This window comes from Macaca nemestrina, chromosome 6, assembly GCF_043159975.1.
Source record: "Macaca nemestrina isolate mMacNem1 chromosome 6, mMacNem.hap1, whole genome shotgun sequence".
In the NCBI taxonomy this organism is placed as follows: Eukaryota; Metazoa; Chordata; class Mammalia; order Primates; family Cercopithecidae; genus Macaca; species Macaca nemestrina.
In genome coordinates, this window is record NC_092130.1 from 84,348,185 (window position 1) to 84,372,692 (window position 24,508).

At 36.8% G+C, this 24,508-nt stretch overlaps 1 protein-coding gene across 1 annotated transcript in view; it reads right to left on the reverse strand.

Moving 5' to 3' along the window:
- The window catches only part of LNPE (leucyl and cystinyl aminopeptidase), a 104,323-nt gene that overhangs the window by 37,320 nt on the left and 42,495 nt on the right, over positions 1-24,508 (reverse strand). The window contains exons 2-7 of the mRNA XM_011745139.2: positions 19,030-19,870; positions 13,560-13,698; positions 12,101-12,232; positions 4,658-4,778; positions 3,821-3,975; positions 1,284-1,397 (exon numbers count right to left, since the gene is read on the reverse strand). Coding sequence (XP_011743441.2) covers positions 1,284-1,397; positions 3,821-3,975; positions 4,658-4,778; positions 12,101-12,232; positions 13,560-13,698; positions 19,030-19,870 — 1,502 coding nt within the window. The remainder of the gene's footprint in view (positions 1-1,283; positions 1,398-3,820; positions 3,976-4,657; positions 4,779-12,100; positions 12,233-13,559; positions 13,699-19,029; positions 19,871-24,508) is intronic.

Below are 24,508 nucleotides of genomic sequence, written 5' to 3' on the forward strand. Positions count from 1 at the left end.
AATTTAAAGATACAATTATAACCTGGCCACATTAAAATTAGCATTTCCTAAACAACAGCGTATGGGAAAATTGAGAATCTATTACCAAAGTAAACAAATGCCAACTCTGGGAATCCAAGATGAATATTCTAAAAATGTTAGCATATTTTTTTTTTTAAATGAAACCTGAAATTTAAAAAGAGAAAAAACAAAAACTGGTCCTTATGCTGATTTCTCATATATGGTCTAGAATTTCTACAAAGAAAATATACATTTCCCTTAACTGAGGTCCGTTTTAAATAAAATATAACTCTTAAACAGAAATAATTCTTTAAGAGCTCAGCAGACGAGTCCCCCTAGAACATGTATTAGACGTTTTTACACATTCTGGGCACCACCAAGTGGTCAAACTGTGTATCTCATTGCTTACGTAGCATACACGGATTTAGAATATCTTTCTTAGTATTCTAGCTACCACTTGATATTAATATCAATTAATTTCCCCTACCACTTGAAATTTTTCAATAAGCCCTATCTAAAATTTCAAATCAAAAGCTCTAAAAGCACTTCTGTTTTAAAAGCCATCTTGGATCATAACATCAGGAAGTTTAATAGAAAGTCAAACAATTTGGGGGTTGGAAGGTATCTTTACACTTTCCCACCTATTGTTTGAATTACCTTGACAATATCTGTCATATCATGGCCTAGTGTGTCTGAATATCCCTAAGTCCTGAAAATATTTCCCAAGAGTCTAATACCATAGTGAAATCACTATTATACTTCTCTGTACTGAAATGGTATTCCTAATCTTTGGAAAAAGGCATAAAATGTGGTTTGTACCTTAAAAAGGGCAAATTTTATTTGTACCAAGCTATATATAACTATTACAAGAATGTACACAGTGATAACAGAGAAACAGTATTACTACAAAATGTTTTAATTTCTTATCTAATTTTTACACAGGATAAAAAAGTTTAATTTTGCAAAAAGGACTTTGCAACTTTAAATTCCTGCAAACAGAAGAACTACAGCTGTTTAAAAGAAAATGTTGCAAAACAATTTAAAATGTTCATCTTAATGACAAAAATGTAATCTTATATAATTTCAGTTTTCAATGAAACACATCAATAAATAATAGCATCACTTTCACTGTCAAATCTCAAAAGGTATAGATATCAATAACCAAGGTCAAGTTTGGTATACCTTCCTAGAAACAATTTTCATTACTCCAGATGCACTGAAAATGTGATTTGACTATTTTTCCTCCTAGCATTCATAGTAGGCCAAAGAAACCCTGTACTTACACTAGAAAGCTCTTTGAATATTTTTTCCAAAGAGAAATACTCCATGAAAGTGGCAAAACCTTCATTTAGCCATAGATCATTCCACCACTTCATTGTTACCAGATTGCCAAACCACTGGGGGAGAGAAAACAATTAACCCATAGGATATTTACAGTCTCAGGAATTTTTTAAATAATTGGCTGAAGTGTCATAGTAATCACTTATAACTTGATCACAATATCTTAAAAATATACTGGTATTATAGTTAAAACAAACTATATTCAAATTAATTTAAAATTTACAAAAATTATATAAATTTACATTAAAACTAAAATAAAAATGTTAATCTTTTACCTTAACTGAATGGGAAACAAGCAAGCAAGGTTATTAGCATATTTATCAATTTAACTTGCAATATAGCATGAATATAGGGAAATAAAAACCTTTTTTGGCCACCTCATGAAGTGAGATTTCCTAGATAATGACATTTTTCTACCTTCTAATATCAAGTTAGTAAGATTATTTTCCATTGTGTCTACAACCATCCATGACAACTAAAAAGTCTCTATATGAGAGATTTTCCTGTAGTCAGAAAGCCTATATTTTGTTTCTCCTCAGTTGCCCAAATTGAAGACAGTATTTGCATGATTCAAAACAGAATTCAAACAACATTCCTTAAGAAAACTGACATATACAGGCTGGGCATGGTGGCTCACACCTGTAATCCCAGTGCTTTGCGGGGGCAAGGCAGGAGGATTGCTTAAGGCCAGGAGTTCAAGCCAGCATGGACAACATAGCGAGACTCTGTCTCTACAAAAAAATTAAGCCAGGCATGGTGATGCATGCCTGTGGTCCTAGCTACTTGGAAGGATGAGGTGGGAAGATCAGTTGAGCCCAAGAGTTCAAAATTGCAGTGAGCTATGATCATGCCACTGCATTCCAGCCTGGGTGACAGAGTGAGACCTTGTTTCATAAAAAAAAAAAAAAAAAAGATGGCATATATATAAACAAATGAAGTCAGACAGATCTTTAAATATTTTCTTCTATGAGGTAGTAAGAAGAAAAGAAGAAAAAAAAATAATAAGAGATTCTCCTTAAAAAGTGCATCTAAAAAAAGTCCTTAAAATGAAAAGTAGTTATAAGGTATGTAATTTGGTCAGTGTGGTCTTGGGCTTATCTCAAATCAGCAGCAAAAGGACAAGGTTACTGCATAAAACAAAACACCTTTCAGAATTACAGTAACATATTTTTCTAAGATATTATCTTAAAACCTGTTTCAGAGGAAGATGATTTCTAAGTCCTAAAGAGGAAGTAACAGAGAAATACTCCCAACTGGTGATGAGTGGCTTTAGAAATAACAGACCTAGAGGAGATCCCCCAAAAGACATCTTATCTATATGATCTATTTTTTTTTTTTTGAGATGGAGTCTCTCTCTGTTGCCAGGCAGGAGTGCACTGGTGCAACCTCGGCTCACTGCAACATCCACCTCCTGGGTTCAAGTGATTCTTTTGCCTCTGCCTCCCAGGTAAGTGGGATTACAGGTATGTACCACCATGCCCAGCTAATTTTTGTATTTTTAGTAGAGATGGGGTTTCACCATGTTAGCCAGGATGGTCTTGATCTCCTGACCTTGTGATCCGCCTGCTGCTGCCTCCCAAAGTGCTGGGATTACAGGCGTGAGCCACTGCATCTGGCCCATGACCTATTTTTAAAGCAAATAAGAATGTGCTCATATGCCAGTTGTCATGAAGTCTTCACAAGGGCTAGATTCATATAAGGTGTTTGATGTAGGATATAAGCTGACCAGAATACATCCTATTCATATACTGAAACTGTGATGACATCACCCAAACCATACCCAATGCTAGTTAAGCACCTCTTCCAGGGCACAATAGAGACAAAGTGTTAGGGAAGAATGGGGGTGTTATGTACCCATATAATTTTCTTTCTCTTCATGGGACAAACAGTCCCTTTGCCATTTTCTCAGAAACCCCCTCTCCAAAATTAACAGAGAACCCCGTTCTGGCAGGAGATGAAAAAAAAAAAAAAAAAAAAAAAAATCCAGCCCTGACAGCTACAGTTTGAGTTGTCAGAAGGGTGCAACTTAGGGAAAGAGATTCTTCCCCAAAATGTTATACTGGGCAATGGGCATTTGTCATAGGTGATGCAGCTGTGTATTACTGAGGGGGAGAAGAGATCTTGAAGAGATAGTGGCTCTTCATGGCCCAGTGCTGCCACTTATTAGCTGTATGACTTATGGCAAGCCATTTATTTGAACTGAGTCTCAGTTTTCACATCTGTAAAATGTGATTAATACCCACCTTAGAGAAGTTGTGAAGTAAGACAGATGTAAAAATGCTTTAACTTGTAAAGTCCTATACAAACATCTGATAGAATTTTCATTTGAAAATGAAGTTTGTGTTTAAAAAGCATCTTTCTATTATAAAAGAAGGCAATACTTAAAAAAAAAGAATTATTAGCATCTAAATGCTAACAATAACTCCAGGACATGAAGTAGACCACAGGTGTGATATATAACAGCCTTGGTTGCTAATACCTGGTGAGCCAGTTCATGAGCAATGATTTTAGTCACCAGTTTTCTATCCGCCATTGAAGAAGTGTTATTGTCATACAAAAGCGTCTCCTCTCGGAAGGTGAGCAAACCCCAATTTTCCATTGCTCCTGCTTCAAAGTCAGGAATAGCCACCAAATCTGGACATAACAGGAAATAAGTGATCAACTTTCCCTCATCTTAGGCATTTTCTACTCAAAGTATGTTATTCAATGGTTTATCACTGTGAAAGCAATGAATTCTTTTTATACTTCTAATAAACGGAATCTTCCTTATTCTAACTCTGTATGCTCCCTACCCACATGTCAGCTGAGGAAGACCTGTTCAAACCCTTTTAGAGTCACTGTTCCACTCTCCCTTAGTGAAGAAAGAGATGCCTAATTCCTTTACAATCAATCAGCTTCCCAGAGCAAGAAGGACAAAGTTCACGGCCAATACTCTGCTCTCCAGGACTAGCTCCATGTTGAACAGTACTGAAATGTTCTTGCTTTACTGAGCTCCCATTACTCAGTTTTTATTATTTAAATTGGGTATTTCTTCGAAGTTAGAATTAGTCAAACTGCAGACTAAGCCCTAAGCAAATTCCCATTTATAAAGCACCTTTTTAGCAGCCCTATAAACTTAAGTGTTTTAAGCTCCAACTTCAGATATATTCATGAAATCTAAATAATATTAACAAATACAAACAATTTTTAAAGCATTAATAATGGTTTTTGGTTTTCTCTGCAAACAACTTGGGCAGAACCTCTTTCTAAAAAACATTCACAAAATAAATCTAGGTTCTAATTATAACAAAAATCAGAGACACTATTTGATTCTTACCCAATTTCTTAAGTGGGTACTGAATTTCAAAGTAGTTTTGATAAAACTCAAGAAGCTTCACAGTTGTTTCCAAGGCATAGTGAACTTGACCAATCTTTTCTGGCACAGCATATATAGAAACCTAAAGGGAAACATTATGTATGATGTAAGGACAGGTACAATTAAAATGGCATGATACTCAAGTAGCACTGTCAAGACTAGCATATCTGAAAATTCTACAGAATTGTATGAGATCTTTCTGGATAGAAACACTCGCTTATGGTTACTTTAGCCCCCACAGCAAGTCCCTTCCACACATACAACATTGTTGAAAAAATTTACTGATCACCCCCCTCCCCGCTTTTTTTAAGCTAGCAACATCCAAAGTAACTACTTTAGGTCATCTTATAGCAATTTATAAGTATTTGCCTATTTAATTCTATGATACTCTTCTCTTCCTCTCCCCTTACTTGTAGCTGCCCTTCCTTACTTATGAAGTAAAAAGATTGAGAGTTATCTGAAAGACAAAACTAAATTTTCATCCTTTCAGGACCTATCACCGTGCCTGGCATCTAGCAGGTACTCAACACTGAGGAGTCACATCTTATGATGGAGTTAGTTCTAAAGTTAACATGTAAGGCATAAATTGCACATTTGAAATTATCCTGGAAAAACCAATTAGAGACCAACATATTCTCTTTCAGTAAGTATGGCACAGTCAGTTTATCTTCTAGTGCTTGGGACAGTTTAACTTTTTTTTTCAGTTGTTGGCTTTTTTTTTAGGATCATGTTATAAAAACATATATATTATGCAGAGAAACACTTGTGTTATGAGTTGTACACAGAACTAAAACCAACTAAGGGAACAACAGTTTCATGTCTCCCACTGCCCATTCATTCCAGGGTGCATACTAAGAGAGAAAGCAGATGGAATCATCTTTATTATTTAAATTGCAAGTCTTGCTCACTCTCTTTTTTTTTTTTTTTTTGGCTAAATGAATAAATTAAACACATATGATGTGACAAACTATGAACATCTTATTCAGTAAGTATTAAAAGGCAAGTGCTAAACAGCCATGTTCAAAGCAATGGGTTTTACAAAACAATACTTATTCTTTTCCAATTGATTTTAAAAAGCCCTCTATATTCACCTGGAAAAGTGGGATGTAGATTAGACACAGCAGAAAAATAAAAACCTCAAAATGAAGATCTCAACAGGTGGAAAATGTAAACTTTTTGAACAATTCATAATTTGGAAAAAGCACATTGGTGAACTCTAACTCCAATTTTGGTTTCTCATTAAACATATGGAAAAATGCTCAACATCACTAATGATCAGGGAGATGCAAATCAAAACCACAATGTGATACCACCTTACTCCTGGCAAGAATGGCCATAAGCAAAAAAATCAGAAAATAATAGATGTTAGCGTAGATGTGGTGAAAAAGGAACACCTTTACACTGCTGGTGGGAATGTAAACTAGAACAACCACTACGGAAAACAGTGTGGAGATTCCTTCAAGAACTAAAAGTAGAGGAATCATTTGATTCATCAATCTCACTACTGGGATTGATCAATGAATGGATAAAGAAATTGTGATATATATACATACCATAGAATACTACTTAGCCATAGAAAGGAATGAAATAATGGCAATCGCAGCAATCTGGTTGGAATTGGAGACCATTATTCTAAGTAAAGTAACTCAGGAATGGAAAACCAGACATTGTATGTATGTTCTCACTCATAAGTGGGAGCTAAGCTATGAGGATGCAAAGGCATAAGAATGATACAACGGACTTTGGGAACATGGAGGAAAGGGTGGGGGGGGTGAGGGATAAAAGATTACACACTGGGTACAGTGTACACCGCTTGGGTGATGGGTGCACCAAAATCTCAGAAATCACCACTAAAGAACTTATTCATGTAGCCAAACACTACCTGTTCCCCAAAAACCTATTAAAATAAAGCAAAAAACCATCAACAATTTCTAAGAGGTCAAATAGGTTTCAACCATATTGTCTTTATGTGAGGCTTCAGTCTATAGAACATATGCATTCATCACAGAAATATGGAGGTGGCTTAAAAGTTAAACAATATAGAACGTTTAAGTAAATGAACAAAAAAATGAAATATATAGGCTCTGTATTTACAGTGCTGGGGTTCAGATCTCTGCTATCTGTATGACCTTGAGCAGGCTAGTTAAACCTTACTTTCCTTATCCATAAAATGGTGATAAAAGTGGCTCCTACTCTCACAGAACTGCTGTGAGGATTAACTAAGCTAATACATGTATAGAACTTAGATTAGTGCATGACACAATGTCTAAGTGTTCAATAAATGGTAGTTATTACTGTTATTACAAATAGACTCCCATCAGAATTGCGGCAAAATATGTGTGAACAGAGTATCTGTGGTTACAGTTACTGGAAGAATTGTATCTATAGAACTGGAGTTAACCAATTAAAAATATGTTGCTTTCTAAAGTAATGAGGGAAGAAATTTATTCTCCCATATTATGGGGCCATCCGTACTTCATTAGCCCAGCCTTCTACCACCTGAAGCCCCCGATACAGGACTGTGACCACAACTTACTGAATTCAGTCACCGCCTACAAGCTGATCCTACTTACTGCATTTCCTGCATCTTTCTCCAACAGAAGTCAGTTTTAGTATACACACACACCCACACACGCACACACGCGCGCCTGACATACAATTTTTAAATCTCCAGCTATCATTATAAATAACTGTATCAAGATCACTGGAATTTAAGACAAGTCTTTATTAGCTGTACCTATTCTTTGCAGACAAACATATCTTGTGTTATAGTTGCCTAAATCATCTAGAAGATGGTATCCCAACAGAAACATCACCCATACCTCCAGATTACTCTAAAACATTCTTCTATCACACACACCATTTGGCAACTCCCATCACTGTGCACCTTTCCTTAGAGGACAAGTCAGGAGAAAAAGTTCACACGAAACTGAACTTTGACCAAAGGGTCCACTTTTTCCCATCTCTGGAATACAATGATTAGGAAAAAATGTAGTTTTAAATACTTTCTCTTCCTTTCTACCTCTTTTTCTTTTCCTTAAAAGAACATCTGCAATGAGTTCTTACTAGAGATAAATAATCTGGTCATTATAATTATTACCAAGCTTCTCTAAGAGCAACAGATGCAGTAAGAAATAGAGAGAGCAACCTAGCTCAACAAAGAAAGTCTTGAACAGCATTCTGGACTTGGTAAGAGAACTCTAAACATTGTTAAATAAAAGTCAGTCAGCACTCAGGCCTTAAAACTTACAACTTGCCAGATCTCTTTCTTGCTAGATCTCTTTCAAAGATCTTATAGGAGATATCTAAAAGCACAACTAGAAAGATCCCTGATCAGCTCTCAAAGAAGGTTAACATTAAGCAATAACAGATTTAAGTTTAACTTATTTGTTTCTTAATTTAATAAAAACAAAAACTAATTAACAAAAGCAAAAATAGAACAAAACCTCATACTTTCAAAAGGGACAATAATATGGTCTGCAAGATTTATAAAGGCAGAAAATATTAGAAGCTTCAATACTAAATTTTCTGAAAAACAACAGTCTTCCTCAACAGATAACTGGACACACATAAAAGCAGAAATTCCACCCCTCTCCCCCACAAAAACAGTTAAGTCTATTCAGAATAACTGGTTAGATGGCTTTAGGAGAATGACATAAATTGTGTACAATGTTCCAGGCTGGTGGAAGATAGTTGAGGTAGAAATGTTTTTAGAGGAAATTTGGAACAAAGTCATGTAGTCATGTTTCTGACTAAACGTGAATAAGTTAAAATTATAACTTCACATGGATGATACTGGTGAAGTTTCTATTTGAATGCTCAATGTCAGATGTGGTGTCCACACCTGACTAACCATGACTAGATTCTGATTCTACATGTTATGCCTGTCTACAGTAAAAACAAAAGCAGGCAGTGGCAAACAAAAGTAGGCATTGTATTTCACAACTGGCCTAGAATTGTCTAGGTAATTCTGGTATTTCTTAAGGCAGGGGGAAGTTTACAGAATGAAGAATGAACAGAAATGATGAAATACATGTTCCTCTTTTTTTAGGTCTTTGACAACAATGCAGTATTTAAAACTGAAGAGAACACATGTAATAATCTATAGTCAACTTTGAAACTTTTAGTTGGTGAGCAATATTGACTTTAGTAAGTAAAGCTCTATTGACTTGTTTCTGAATATTGCCTTATTTCTGAACCTACCCATCAAATATTACAAAATAGAAGCCATCCTAGAGATTTTAGCATAACAAAATCTATCAACATATCTAAAAGTCTAGTCCTTTGTTAGACTCCAAGTTTTAAATTTCTGGTCACCATACCCAACATAAACAGCAGAAGTTACTTATGTCATTTGGTGTAGGCAGCAGCATATTGTGGTGAACAAAACAATTTTGACTATCACTTACTGATTATGTAATCTTAGGTCAACTACTTAACTCCTTTGAGACACTGTTTCCTCACCAGCAATGTGGGTCTAATATGTATCTTCCCCTTATTTGGCTTATAAAATGAAAAAATGTTTATAAATGAGTGCCTAGAACACAGAGTATGACTCCATGCATGTCACATTCCTCCCCATTTCCTGATAAAAAGGCAATAAATTAATAAAACTATTATTTATTTGTATAATGTTAATAGTTTCAAAACATTTACTTCTGGGTATTAAAAATAATGTAGATATTTACTCACATGCAATGATTTTATATTTTCATATGGTAAAAACGAAGTATGCACTCTATCCATGCATATATGCATATGTATATGTGTGTATATATGTCTGTATATATGTGTGTATATATGTGTGCATATATATACATACTGAGAAAGGATGAGAGCAGTCTACTTAAGGGTCCATAGCTAGTAAGCTGTCTAGGAGGGATGTCAACCCAATTAGACTCCAGAGTCTATGTTTAACCATGTTGTTTCCTAATACAGGTAAATAAAAAGCAAAAAACAAAAAATAGTCACCTGAAACTTCTCTCTCTTTCCACACACATACACACAAGCATGCACATGCACACACATTTATGAGAATGCAGTATGTATGTGGGCAATGAATAATTCAGCTTGCCTAGATGAAAGAATTCACAATGAGGCAATTAGAAATATAGCTGAATTTGCCAGAAGTGTGGTTTAAACCTGTAATCCCAGAACTTTGGGAGGTTGAGGCAGGAGGACTGCTTGAGCCCAGGAGTTCCAAGCTGGCCTGGGCAACATAGCAAGATGTCTCTATAAAAAATTAAAAAACAAAACAAAACACCTAGCTAGGTATGGTAGCAGGTTCCTGTCTGTAGTCCCAGCGACTTGGGAGAGAATCACTTGAGCCCAGAACTTTAATGTTATGGTGAGCTATGACTGCACCACGCACTCCAGCCTGGGTGGCAAAGTGAGACCCTGTCACTAAAAAATTTTAAAAAAAGATCCCAGCACTTTGGGAGGCACAGGTAGGCAGATCACGAGGTCAGGAGTTCGAGACCATGTAGGCCAAATAGTGAAACCTCGTCTCTATTAAAAATACAAAAAAATTACCCGGGCATGGTGGAGGGTGCCTGTAATCCCAGCTGCTTGGGAGGCTGAGGCAGGAGAATTGCTTGAACCTGGGAGGTGGAGGTTGCAGTGAACTGAAATTGTGTCATCTGTACTCCAGCCCAGGCAACAGTGTGAGGCTCTGTCTCAAAAAAAAAAAAAAAAAAAAAAAAAAGAAAGAAAAAGAAAAAAGAAAGAAAGATCAGTGTGCAGATGGGTGGAAAAAATTTTTTAAAGGGAAAAATAAATTTTAAACAAGAAAAGAAATATAGCTGAATTTATAAGGAAGGCCTTGAGTATCAAATGATGAATCTGAATGTAATCCTACAGGTAGTGTGAAGCAAACACAACAGACGAGAGAAAGAGGGAAAAAGGAAGAGAGAGAGTGAAGAGGAAGGAAGAAAAGAAAGTGGGAAAATGCCAAGACTGCATACATTTTGGGCTACATAAAAAGTGCTGGGGGTTTTATACCAATGTGTATAAGAACTACAAAAAAGAGATAATTAAAGTGCTACGAAAGATCAGAGAGGGAATGATTAATTCCAGCTGGGGTAAGAAAGAAATGCTTCAAGGAGAAGGTAGTATTCAGCTGACTCTTGAAGCAGCAGCAAACCTGGCTCTTTTAGATTGGGCTTCTTAGGCTTTATCGAAGCTGCAAACTCTAAAACAAAGGCTAAATATGTGGTGCAACACCAGAAGTGGAATTAACTGAATGATTTCAGATTTAAACCAGTCATAATATCCTTTTGAAAGGATTCTGAAAAATCCTTGACATAAAGTCTTTCAATCCAAAGGTGAGTGAACCATTATTTAGCACTTAATATTATAGTCTACACTTACCATTAAACACTTAGTTTACTTTTTGAGTAGTGTCATTAAAGGCATACAGTATTATTGCTGATAAATCGCCAGAGAATCCTTATCTCTGCCCTTATCTCTGAGAGGTATGGGATAGACATGACATGATAGTCTTTTCTAAAAGGAAAGATACACCCTTTTGAAGTAGCAAAATGATAAGATCCAAGGATCCTATGATTAATATAAAGCTCTTTAGTCTAGAAAGGAAACCCAAAACTAGCAGGATATTCCCTGGTAGAGCTCAAAAATATGAAAACAGAAACTAAGATATTCTATCATATTTCTGTCATAAAGAATAATTATTTTTAGTTTAATAAATATGATAGAATGTCTTTTCTCCTTCTATGTTGTATTTGAAAAAATTAACTTTATTAGGTGTCTACTGTGAAATCAAAGTATAAAATTCAATCAAACAATCATTTATAAACAGGTACTAATGACAAAGAAAAACAAAAGAGTCTAATTAGAACAAATCATCAATTTTGGCAAAATACAGATAAACCACACCCTTAACTAAATAAACAAACTTATTCATTAGGATGAGGAATCTCATCAGGATTTGCTTTGAAAAAAGGGAGGATTCATCTAATTTTTACAACCTAGAGCTATGGAATATGTAGCCACTAGTCACATGAACACTGCTGAACACTTGAAATATAGTTAGTGAGACTGAGGAAGTGAATTTTAAATTGTATTTAATTTTAATTAATTTAAATCTGAATATTCCCCTAAGGCTAGTGGCCATCACTCAGTTCGAAAAGCCTTAGTATACATACAGTATCTTACTAAAATTCTCTTTAAAAGTAAAATTTTTTAAAACTTGAAAATTATTGACTTTCAGGTATTAGTAACAGTAAATAACAGCTAAGCAAAAAAGTAGTATTTCTGATATAAAATGTCAGAGTGTGATCTAAAAGCTTATTTATTTCATACAGCAAACACCAGGAATCATTAAAGCAAGAGTTCCTCTGAACCTCTTATGACACAGGCTTTCGGACAATTACCACATCAACATACCAGGGTTCCATTTATGTCCTGACTCAGGTTCTTTATCTCTCCCACAATGAAAGCAACCAGGTAAGTGCTCATCTTCACACTCTCAGAAAACTCATCCTGAACAAGTCCATCTTCTAGAACGACTGATGACTTCTACAAGCAGAGGGGAAAAGACAGTTCTGTAACTATAGGAATAAATGGCAATAACAAACAAACAGAGAAACTGAAAATCCAAATAGGAAATAAGTGGTAAACATGCTAACATATTATAACCTCTCAGTATGAATTTCTGCAAAGAACATGGCTCTTAGTGTCAGTCTGTTGTACCATCCTTCATCCTGAGGACATATGGAACACAGTGAAAATCCTGAAGGATTTTTCAGTCCCAAAGATGACTAAATAAATGTTAAGTTAGAGGTAGTCACGGTGGTTCTGCTTCTCCCATTGAAACACCTTCAAAACCAAAATCCTTCCTTATGACCTGGGATTGCTCCACTCTACTACTACAAATACATCCACAGAAGAAGGAGCTCTAGCTGTGACATCCCTTCAAATGATCTGAAGTGGCTTCATGGAGTGCCATGTTGAGGATCCCCAAGAAAGCTTAGTGGGAACAAAATCAGTAGCAAGTCATTAGAGAAGTCAGCAGCAGACACAAAATGAGGGAATGCAGGCAAGCTTACAGAATTTTCCAACCACAAATTAAAGTAGGCATCTGCCTCTTTAGAGAAAGATGAAGGTGAAGAGTATGGCTGAGTGTGGAGAGTGAGCTGGTACAGTGCTGTCTTGTTATAGATTATGCTCTCTGTTGCCTACAAGATTGGCTCCATAGCCTGCTGGGTACGGCTGCTGCTCCTCTCCCTTAGCCACATGGGTCCAGGAGGCTCTTATCAAGCTGCACAGCCCCTCAGGTGTCCAAGACCAAAAAAAAGAAAAAAAAAAAAAAAAGAACCCCCTAGGTTCCAGGTTTTGTTTGGCATAAAAACAATTACTGGTTTCACCCTCACTGCATCCCACACAGAGTTAACATCTAAGAAAGAGGCTCCTGTTCTTTTTGTCAGTCTCCAAATTATAGCAATATTGGTTTTTCATTTACCAAGAAAATACCAAAACCAGTTATTATTCAACACTCTCAAATAACACTGTTTAGAATAGCAAATTCATCCTGTCTCAGAAAATATTACTCTAATCTTGTGAGTTCATTGTATTAATATTTGCACAACTTAATACACAATGCACACTCACATTTCCTACCCACACATTCCAAGTTCAGCAGGTCTTTCTCTTTCCTCAAGTCCTCCTCAAGGCGACTTCCCAACTGATGCCAATATATTTTAATGTTTATTTAAGTATTTTAAGGAAGAATATTAATGTATATGATTTTAATCATTCTCAACCGTAGTCTGGCAAAGAGGAATTTACGTGTTCTTAAAGAAAGAGACCCATTCAAAGATTTTATATTCAAGGAATAGAACAGTACCTTAGGCATATTTGATAAAGCAGTGTATTGCTCATCCCTTATGATCCTGATGATAAAAGTGGCTTTAAATGCTGGTTCGTCAAAACAAGGAAAAGCAGATCTTGTTGCCAGGGGTTCAAACTGAGTTGCTGCAAAGTACCTAAAACAAACACAAATTCAATCTAGTAGCTACTGAGCACCTACTGTACAAGGCACCCTGCCAAGTATACTAAAATATGTTACAATCCTAGTCATTAAAGGATCTGCAATAAACTGGGAAAGGCAGATGTATATACAATGAACAGAAACTTACATCAGGCTGTAAATCATGTCCTAACAATGAAAATAAAGCAGTGGGAACAAAGGGAAGGAAACAAATTCTGACTAGAGGTGGAAGATATTATATAAGGAAACTTGTACAAAACCCGAAGAGGGCCTAAAAAGATGAGTATTTGAAAAGGTGAAGAAGGGAAAAAAGTATACTCTGGAAAGAGTGATTAACACAAGTGTGGCAAGCCAGGTCTCACTAACGCAGGCCTCCATAACAACTGTTTCAGTACTGGCTGAGTGGGTTAAGTTAAATATTAAAAGCCAGTGCCCTTATACAAAGGCTGGAATTTAACAAAAGCCCACCAAGAGTTTTGCCTGGGTCTTAAAGCATGACAAAATAATGAAGGAATTCTTAACATGACCCATTTAGGATTAAATACGTCTTATTGGAGGGTCTGAAGAAAACTCCCCAGGCCTCCACAGACAATTACTGGAGGTCTGAAGGAACTCCCCAAAACTCCGTGGTTAGCAGGAGACAAGATAAGGGTAATCACCCCAGCACCTGGACCCATTTAGATTAAGTAAATTTACTGAGTCTCCAGAGGAAGGTCTTCAAGACTCAGACCTTAGTTATGGATTAAAAGAAATTAATCACTTATGTCTTTAGATAAATGCACACTTACATGTAAACATATAGTTTAGAAGGTATATAAACTCTGGAAAACTTTGTAATTTTGAGTTGGCCTGGCAATAATTTCCAGGCCTTCTCCCTGTATAATTGGTTATAGAAATAAAAGGTCTCTTCCCAATTCATCTGCATCTCGTTATTGGGCAGCAAAAAATAGCAGCCTGACCCTCCGTTTGGTCTGGGAACACAAGAGAGCAGTGCACGTGCAGAAACTGGGGGTGGCTGCCCAGTGTGGCTGGAGATGAAGCCACAACGGTAGGCTGCAACTGGGCACTGAGGTCTTAAAAAGGTTTCTGATGGAAGATTATTAAGAAGGGTGGTCATTAATTGCTGTGAATTATCTGTACAGACTCTGGCTTCACAACACTAAACCTCAAATTCACAGCTTGCATTTTCACGAAGACTGAAAACATTAGGTGTCCTGTAGTATTTTTGTTTCCTTTGCTCTCCTCAGAGATTAAAAGAAATTTCCTCCTCTTTCTATAGCACACCAGCAACAGTTGAGAATATGACACACAGAAAAATCCTCAATTACAGTCCGGGCCAAGTGGCTCATGCCTGTAATCCCAGCACTTTGGCAGGCCAAGGTGGGCGGATCACTTGAGGTCAGGAGTTTGAGACGAGCCTAGCCAACATGGTGAAACCTCATCTCTACTAAAAATATAAAAATTAGCCAGGCATGGTGACACATGCCTGTAATCCCAGCTAGTCAGGAGGCAGAGGCAAGAGAATCGCTTGAACCTGGGAGGCAGAGACTGCAGTGAGCCGATATTGTACTACTGCACTCCAACCTGGGCGACAGAGCAAGATGCTGTCTCAAGGAAAAAGAAGAAAAGTCCTTGATTACAGGTTGGTGGAAAAGCATAAAAAGAAACAAGGAGAAATGTAGATTTTCGGTTAAGTAAAAGAATAACACAGATCTGAACTTGGGAGAGCATCCCAATATGGCTATAATCCTGGCAAATATGGCCCTGGTGTGCATGTTTCAGGTACCAATCAACATAGCACATATACAACCACCACTTTGGAGGTGGTAGCTTCTCTTATTTCAGGCTTAGTTTCCACTACTAGAAGATAAGGAGAAAAGAAAGAGTATGAGATTTGGAGTCAGATGACCCAGACTCTATAATTTACTAACCACATGACTTTGGGCAGATCAGTATCCTACATCTCGTACATTTCAATGTCCTTATTAGTTAAATTAGGACTGAGATAGAATCCACTGCCGAATACCAGGGTTTTTGTTAGAATCAAATAAAACCATTTATAATAAAAACTACTTGTATACCATATGGTCCTAAATACTAGGATTTTTGTTAGAATCAACTGAAACTATTTATAATAAAAAATACTTGCATATCATATGGTCCCTAATAGATATTTATTACAAATGCAAAATAGTCCTAACTTCTTCCACACTTAAAATTAGTGTACTTTTTTGTTTTTTGTTTTGTTTTGTTTTTGCTTTTTTTCTGTTAAGGATGTGTCCCCAAATAACTGTTGCTATTGGATTGGGTAAACTGCAAGAAAGGTAGCAATCAACATATATGAAACAATTTACACATATTATGTTTCTAACATTTCATTTCTTCAACCCACCCCCAACATTCTTATCTAGTTAACAGAAGATTTTGGAAGAGAAGCATAAGGGACCAGGGAATAAAGTTTGATGTTATCTCTACTATTCATACAAGAGAGACCCACCACTTTTGGATAAAAATTAGATCATAACACACTAAGGCAAATAAAACCTTAAACTGTTAAGAGATCCAATCATAACTATCTCACATAAAAATCCCTTTGAGAAGGCTGTTGCTTGATAATACTTATAATCTATCTGTTTTATCTATGCTGAATAACTTGAAGCTTATTCTTTCACTGGAGAGTATATTTCCTTTCTGAAATACTAAAGTTCAACACTTTATCAAGTAGTGTTCAAGGCAATTACAAATTAACTGGGGATAAGAGAATTTTAAGCACTGGGGATAACAATGTACAAAGGAAAGCAAGTATGAACTAGAGAGGCAGTGCACCATGGTGGGGAAGAATGTGGCTTCTGTAGTTAAAATGACCTTGGGTTTGAGTTCTCCCTCTGCTACCTGCTTGCCATGAGATGCTGGATAAGTTACTTTATGTGCCTCTGCTCCCTTAGCTGTAAAATGAATATAATGTTAACATCTATCTCTTAGTGAGTTTGACAGAATAAAAGACTCAACATGTGAGATGCCTGGAACAGTTTCCAGCCCTTCAGTTCCAGGTGAATACTGGCCATTATTATCAACAGAAAGTTCACCATGGCAGGTGAGAACTGCGAGAAAGAAAAAACAAGGGCCAGATCAAAAACAGTCTTGAATTAAATCCTGTTAGAAATGAGGAACTGCTGAAACACATCCCTATCCTGAATTTGTTTACTAGTTCTTAGCATCAGTTTGTTATCTAGGACTTTAAGCCTATCATAAAGAACTTCTAGATTTAACTCCAAGGTTACTGATTGTCTCTATCTCTTAGATCACATGGGTAAAAAAGGTAAAGTTCCCTTATAACAAGCAGTGTCTATGCAAGGTGTCTGACATTTACATACAATAGTTTTCCAATCAACAAGAAATATATACCTTACTTACTTTATCTACCAGTATAAACATGTATTCTAATCATACCTCAGAGAAGAAAAATGTATAAAAGCTTCTCTAACAGAACTAAGCAAAATTAAAAGAGAGAAAGACCCCAAAAAAGCTTTGAATTACAGTTTTCAGACATCTTGAAAGGTATAAATAATCTAAACATTTACCTGGAATCAGGATGTACTATCATGTAGGGGATTCATTTTACTGAAACTTTTATTTTGTTTTGAATAGCAGAGTTTCACTAACTCATTTATTTTAATAGGTTATAAAATACTGTTTTATAATACTCTTAAAGAAACATATTCCATTTTTCCGACATTTTCCACAACTCAATCCAGCCCATGGCAAGAGTCAACAAGTGGCCATACCAAAAATCACCTTACTCTGCTACATTTATTCCTCCCATTAAATAGTTAACGGGTACAAGGATTCCAGGATCAATGTCCTAAAAGTCTGTTTGCATACTAAGAACATTGTTTTTATGTATATCTTACATTTCCTGGGGATAATAGGCATTATAGAAGGAGAACTAAAGGCAAGAACTTTCAAGTTCCCATTGCAATTATACATTTGTGTTTAATGCTAGATCTTATGCAAGAATTGAAATGCAGGGCCAGTATGCCACTTATTTTAAAAGTATTACATAGAGGGAAAATAAAATAAAAATTATTTATCTGAATAGAATTATGGATCTTGCTTTGTCTCTTTCTCCATTTAAGAAGGATCAAAAAGTTTCCTTTAGATGTAGAATACTCATTTCTAACTATTTCTCTTAACATGTCAACATACATTAGCCAAATGGTCAGCATCAGTAATTCACATACTGTTTTACAGAGTAATATTGAGAGAATGATCCAATTGCATAAAGCAGATGTAGTGAGAACTTTGTGCACAAGACAACTGGTATCACTGCTACTTAAGAATAACCTCCATACTGTGTGAACTCCATCTTCCCAGAATTTTAAACTACATGCTATCAATGCTAAGATTAAAGTACTAAACATATAGTCCAAATAGGGAGCTGAATAATTTTATATTTTGTCTCACCTTTTTTTCTGAACCAAATTAAGTCTCTCCTAGACCTTAAAAAAAATTTCCACCAGAAATCCAAAATAGACTGACATTTAAAAAATAATAAACCAGTAAAGATTAAGGTTATTAAAAATGATATATGTAAGCACATCACACTTCACACTTCATGTCCTCTTTCTGTATTTCACTAAGTACCTCCTAAAAGTTCTGCACATTAGGAAAATAGGTCTTAAAGAATAACTCATACTCTTTACTCTGCTTCCCAACAGACTTCATGAGGTGACAGAAAACTAGATTCATCTTAAAAATGGCACAGTGGCTCAAGCCTGTAATCCCAGCACTTTGGGAGAACGAGACGGGCGGATCACGAGGTCAGGAGATCAAGACCATCCTGGCTAACACGGTGAAACCCCCTCTCTACTAAAAAAATACAAAAAACTAGCCGGGCGAGGGGGCGAGTGCCTGTAGTCCCAGCTACTCGGGAGGCTGAGGCAGGAGAATGGCGTAAACCCGGGAGGCGGAGCTTGCAGTGAGCTGAGATCCGGCCACTGCACTCCAGCCTGGGCGACACAGCGAGACTCCGTCTCAAAAAAAAAAAAAAAAAAGTGAAAACCTCAAGATAACAAGTTTTTTGGGATATAATCTTTGTCCATCCTTTTCTACCAGCACACCCCTATCTCCACCCCACCATGATATATGCTCAAGGCTTTGACTAAGAGAGATAATATATTCTTCTAAATCACCATTCTACTATTTTGTATATAACTTTCTAAATTAAAAAAAAAATCACAATTCGTGTCTCTGGTGTGGGCAAAGGGATCTATATTGCAGAAGTTATCAGAACGTAAAACCAGAATCATTTAAGAGGGCTACATACTTTTTCTCATTACTTTCATCTGTGTAGGAGAAGCCATAAAACCCATAGTAAGAACTAGATATATTTGCCGAGAACTCTATCTTCAACGTATAATTGTGCCCTGCTAGAAGGGCTTCAGGGGCAACAATGGCGATCTGTTCATGATATGGATATTCCAGGATCTCAACTTGTTTTTCTTGGCTTGAAACGGCTGACATAAAGGTCACTCTTGAAATATTATGACCTGTGCTATGAAGAATGATATTCCATGTGACCTGAAGAGCCTGAACCGAAATTGTCACAGAACCCCTGAATGTCATCGAGGTTAGGTTCGGGTGTAGGTTGAGTTCATAGCGTAATGGCACAATGGCAGTGGGAAGCCTGATTTGTGCCCATGGAAACAATTTCCCATTTGTTGCAATTGGCTGAATTAGTCCAATTGATTGGTTTTTTTTATGGCAGCCTTCTTTGGTAAAGGTACATCTGGGTAGTAAGTAAATCACCATGATTACAGAAGCAGCAACCACAACGACAAAAGCACAGACCACCATGGTCCTTGCAGAGGGTACTGAACAAGCCCCGTCTGGGCTCTGCCTGTAACCAGCTGCACTGTTCCGAAGGCCTGAGCTTCTATTCATGAAGGACATGCCCAGCAACTTTGCTGATGACTCATAATCCTCTTCATCCTCGTCCATCTCATGCTCACCAAGACCCCGCACCAGCAGTCGGGAACCCCGGGGCTCATATTCCACCTCATCAGGCTCTAGAGGATGTAAACAAGGCTCTTTGGCTAAATCCACCACATCTGGTTCTTCCTCAAACATGCTGTTTTCAATCATATTCCTGGGGAGCTGAAGCCGATCTAAAAAACCAAACCATAAAAACAAAGCAGAGTCAGAAAAAAAAAGCTCATAATATTAATAACATGTCTTCTAGCTAGACCACATTTAAAGTAAGAATTTTTTTTCAGTCACTAAGACTTATTTCCATCTTAGAGCTACTGAATTAAATAAGATGTTTATGCTATTATTGAGTCATTCATTAAAAACCAAAACATAAATAAAAGTATATCAGTTATGAAACAAGAAAGTTAAATAAACAGGCTATTATATTTTTAAAAAGATATCTGAGATAATATAGTAATTTCCTTAATATACTCCTGCCCCACAACCTGGGACCCTGCCCTGGCCTTGAGAGGGCCCTGTGTTGGCGTTCCTCTGACTACATCTGTCCCCACCAGGCCAGAAGTTAGTAGGATTAAAGGGATGTGCCCACCTAGAGTCCATGCTTCCCCTTCTAGTGTCTGGGCACTGGGATCCCAGAATTTCTGTCCAGCAGGCCTCAGACCTGCTTCCAAAGTACTTGTGGGTCTCGTCCCTGAGTCTCATTCTCCCTAGGGAGCACCACAAGCTGGTATGCCCATCTCTAAGACTGAGTGTGGCTAAGCAACAGGATGGGTTATTGTTTTCCCCTGAAAGAGGAATGTTTCTGTCCCACAGCAAATGGGAAGCAACAAATTACATAGGAAATTTCCATAAGCAAGAAATAATTTTTAAAAAGACCAAAAGACAATAAAAGTCAGATAAAATTATAATTCAATCTGTTTTTCATGCTTCCATGGCTTTCAGTAGTAAAACATATTTCCATGGGAAACAACCATACTGCACACCATGAGTGTTAGTGGATCTCAGTGGGAGCTTTTACAAACTACAACAAACCACACCATCCGATTTGCCAAAATCACTGAGAAAAAAGACTCTAGAAGTAGAAGGGTAGATAATCCCCCATATATCAGTACTTCCTAGGATTAGATCATTGAATTTTCTTTATTTAAAATTCATACAATTTTAGTTTTTAAGGGATCTCAAAAATTATCAAATTGAAACTTCCACTAATCTTCCCTATAAGGCACTTTATACATCTCATTTCTAACCCTTACAACAATCCTATAAAATGGCAAGTATTCTATTTTAGACATGAGAAAATAGAAAAAGAGATTAATTCACTTTCATAAAGTCATACACACAGCTATTTTAGTCATAAAACTAATGTTAAAGCCCAGGTCTAAAAATCTGATTCAAAAGTTTACGTTCTTTTCATTATTATATTGCATCCCTCTACCCAAACTAATTCAATAAAAGATGAGAGCCCTGAATTATTTATTTAATACCTGGCAATGAAGTTGCTAAGAGTATTATTTCACCATCAGGAGAGCAAAGCTTACAAAAAACTACGGAATATCTAGCTTAAGATAAATGCTATGTATTTTGTGCTATTCAACAAACACTGTAATGGTGACAACTCTTCATCCATAAAACGAATCACTGATAAGTATTAGGGTAACATTTGCAGTTTTGCTGCTCAGTGTGGCCCGTGACCCTGCGGCATTTGCATCACATTGCAGCTTGTTAGAATCGCAGCCTCTGAAGTCTCCTCCTAGAGTACGAATTTTAACAAATCCTCAGGTGCACTTAAGTTTGAGAGGCACTGGTATAAGCATCTTCCATGGTCAGATCCCAGCCAGCACTAACCATACCATTCCTGGGTATGCTCTGGCCACCCCAAACTGCTTACTATTTTGAGCACAGGTCAGGCAGCTATTCCACACCATCCTCCACGTCTTTTTTTCTTTTGTTTCCTCTGCCTGCAGTGTCATCATCTCCCTTTCCCATGCCCAACCACCTGGTGAATACCTGGTATTCCATACCTCAGCTTAACTTGCTACAACATAAATTAAGAGAAGTTATCTTTTTTGTTTTTCCTTTGTTTTTATTACCTTTAAAAAATAAACTTTCTTTTCATTTCACCTCACCCATTTCTGCTTTGGGGAGCATATGGATCACAATGAGGTTGCCTTTTCCTGACTCCTCTCCAACCTGAACTTTGTACAAGTTATGCTACTTTAAAATTTTTATTCGAATAAAACTTTTAATCATTTTCTAGGTACGAGTTTAGCAATCTGCCATCTACCCATCTACTATGAAAGAAGAAGGGTTCTAACATCCTGCTTTTGGGAATATAATCTCCCAAACTTCCTATAGTGCCCCAATTTCTTGTAAAAAAAAAAAAAAAAGTATGTTTTGTTTTGATAGTTAATAGTGTTTGGGGTCATACACATTAACAGAGCAAATATTGCTGTATTCAATTTTTAAAATTGCTTTTAAAACGTTTAATGATTAGAAAGTTTCTGTAGTAGTTTTTCAGTGCCTGGCACAGTGCTGTAGACTAGCTTAATTTTTTTTTTTTAATTTAAAAATGTCTAAAAAGGCCTTTTTTGACTTTTCTTTACCACACATGGGAAGATTATGCTCTCAGGCATTCACCCCATGTGTTTTGTTCTGTGTCAGGCCTAATACAGACAACAATGGGTTCTGCACAGTATGGTTTTATTTACAATATTTCTAAACTAACTCCAGATACAATCTCAGCTTAATATTTATTCCCATCTCTCAATTCCATCCCCTTATAACTTTGTTGCTGGGTTTTTTTTTTATTCTTCAGCCAAGACATTTAAAGCCAAGAGATATTCCACAGTTTGACCATTTGGCATCTCCTGTCTGCATGTCATTAATTTCAAATCTTCTGACAAGGGCTTAGTCAGATGCCTGCCTAAATCCAAATAACTTACTTTTATTATTTCACTCCCAGTCAGAATAATACCTACGTAGAATTTTAATGTTTCAGAAATGGAGATCACATCAACCCATTTGCTGTATTTTACTGCGCAATGGAAGCACAGGTTTTTTTTTGTTTCTGGTATGCACAATCATATCAAGTTAAATATATCAAATCAGGGAAAATCACTTTTATTACAGGTATCCCATGAAGATCCATGAAGGTACTTCAAGCCTATTTAAGAAAATGTTGATTAGGCCGGGCGCGGTGGCTCAAGCCTGTAATCCCAGCACTTTGGGAGGCCGAGGCGGGTGGATCACGAGGTCAGGAGTTCAAGACCATCCTGGCTAACATGGTGAAACCCCGTCTCTACTAAAAATACAAAAAAACTAGCCGGGCGTGGTGGCGGGTGCCTGTAGTCCCAGCTACTCGGGAGGCTGAGGCGGGAGAATGGCGTGAACCCGGGAGGTGGAGCTTGCAGTGAGCCGAGATCGCGCCACTGCACTCCAGCCTGGGCGACACAGCGCGACTCCGTCTCAAAAAAAAAAAAAAAAAGAAAATGTTGATTTGATTCTTAAGTCAGTACACTTTGATTTTGGCATTAAATTGTAATGTAACACATGATTACCCCTTGATCAATGGGATTTATTCCCACTGAAAGAAGGGATCCTAAAGAAACAGGGAATTTTCTAAAACCTCTTAAATCCATATACATAAGCTATCTATAAGCCAAAGCAAAGAACCTTCTAGCTGAAATGTTTCAGTTTTAAATAACATAGGCCCATGTGGTTATAATCTAAGAGAACTGAAGACATTTCTTTTCATCAGATACTGTGAACTAACACTCCTCAATGTTGTTTGTGGACCAGTGCCAATGTGCAAAAGTGTGACCCATCTGGGACAGGATATACATAGACTATTAGTACCCGAAAACTTTTATGACAATTTGACAGAGTAATTTTTATGTGTATTGAATTTAATAATGTTTAAAACTGAGCTATTTTGTATGTCTTTTTTCATTTCATTTTTCTAATTAATTTTTATATGCTACAAAATTTCTGCAACAGATTAAAAATTAAAAAAAAAAAACAATAAACCCTGGTTCTTCAGCTCAGATAATGTGAGACTTAGGCTGTCACTGTGACACTGGGCTCTGCCTGTAACCAGTTGCACTGAGTGAGTTAGACTGTCACTATAATGGCAATAACAGTCAAGATAAAGTTCTTAACTATGTCAGTAGCAGTGGGAATAAGGAGGAGGGTATGATTACAAGCCACATTAAAAAAGTAGATGCACAAGAACTGATATTCCCTTGGGCTAGATGGACCTGCAGGGTAGGAGACAGAGAAAAGTCTATGTCAATTCCCTTTACATTCCAACTTGTATAACTGAAAAGAAGGAATGTCATTCACTGAGATTGAAATATAGGCTTTCACATTTTCTAATTATTTTTGAGGCAAGGAAGGAGAACAGGATTATGAGATGGCATTCAGTGTAGGATATGATATATTTGATGGATCTGTCAGATAACCGGGTGGAGATGTTTAATTAACAGAGTTAAAGGCCTGATTTTAGGTAGAGGTTAAAATCCTGGCTTTTCCACTGACTGATCTCAAACACGTTACCTGTCTTATCCTCAATTTCCTCATCTATAAATGTGGGAAACAGTACTATTTTGTAGAATTGTTAAAAGGATTGTGTTATGTGGGTTTAGAGCTCAAAGGAGTGATCTGGGTGGAGGATTCAGGTTTCCGAATCACCTGTGTAGATATGGTCATTAAATCCATGCAGATAAATGAGACTATCAAAAGGGAGATGAGTCAGGGAGGATCAGCATTTAAGAGCTGGGTGGCCAGAGGAAGAAGGACAGCAAAGAAGAAGGAAT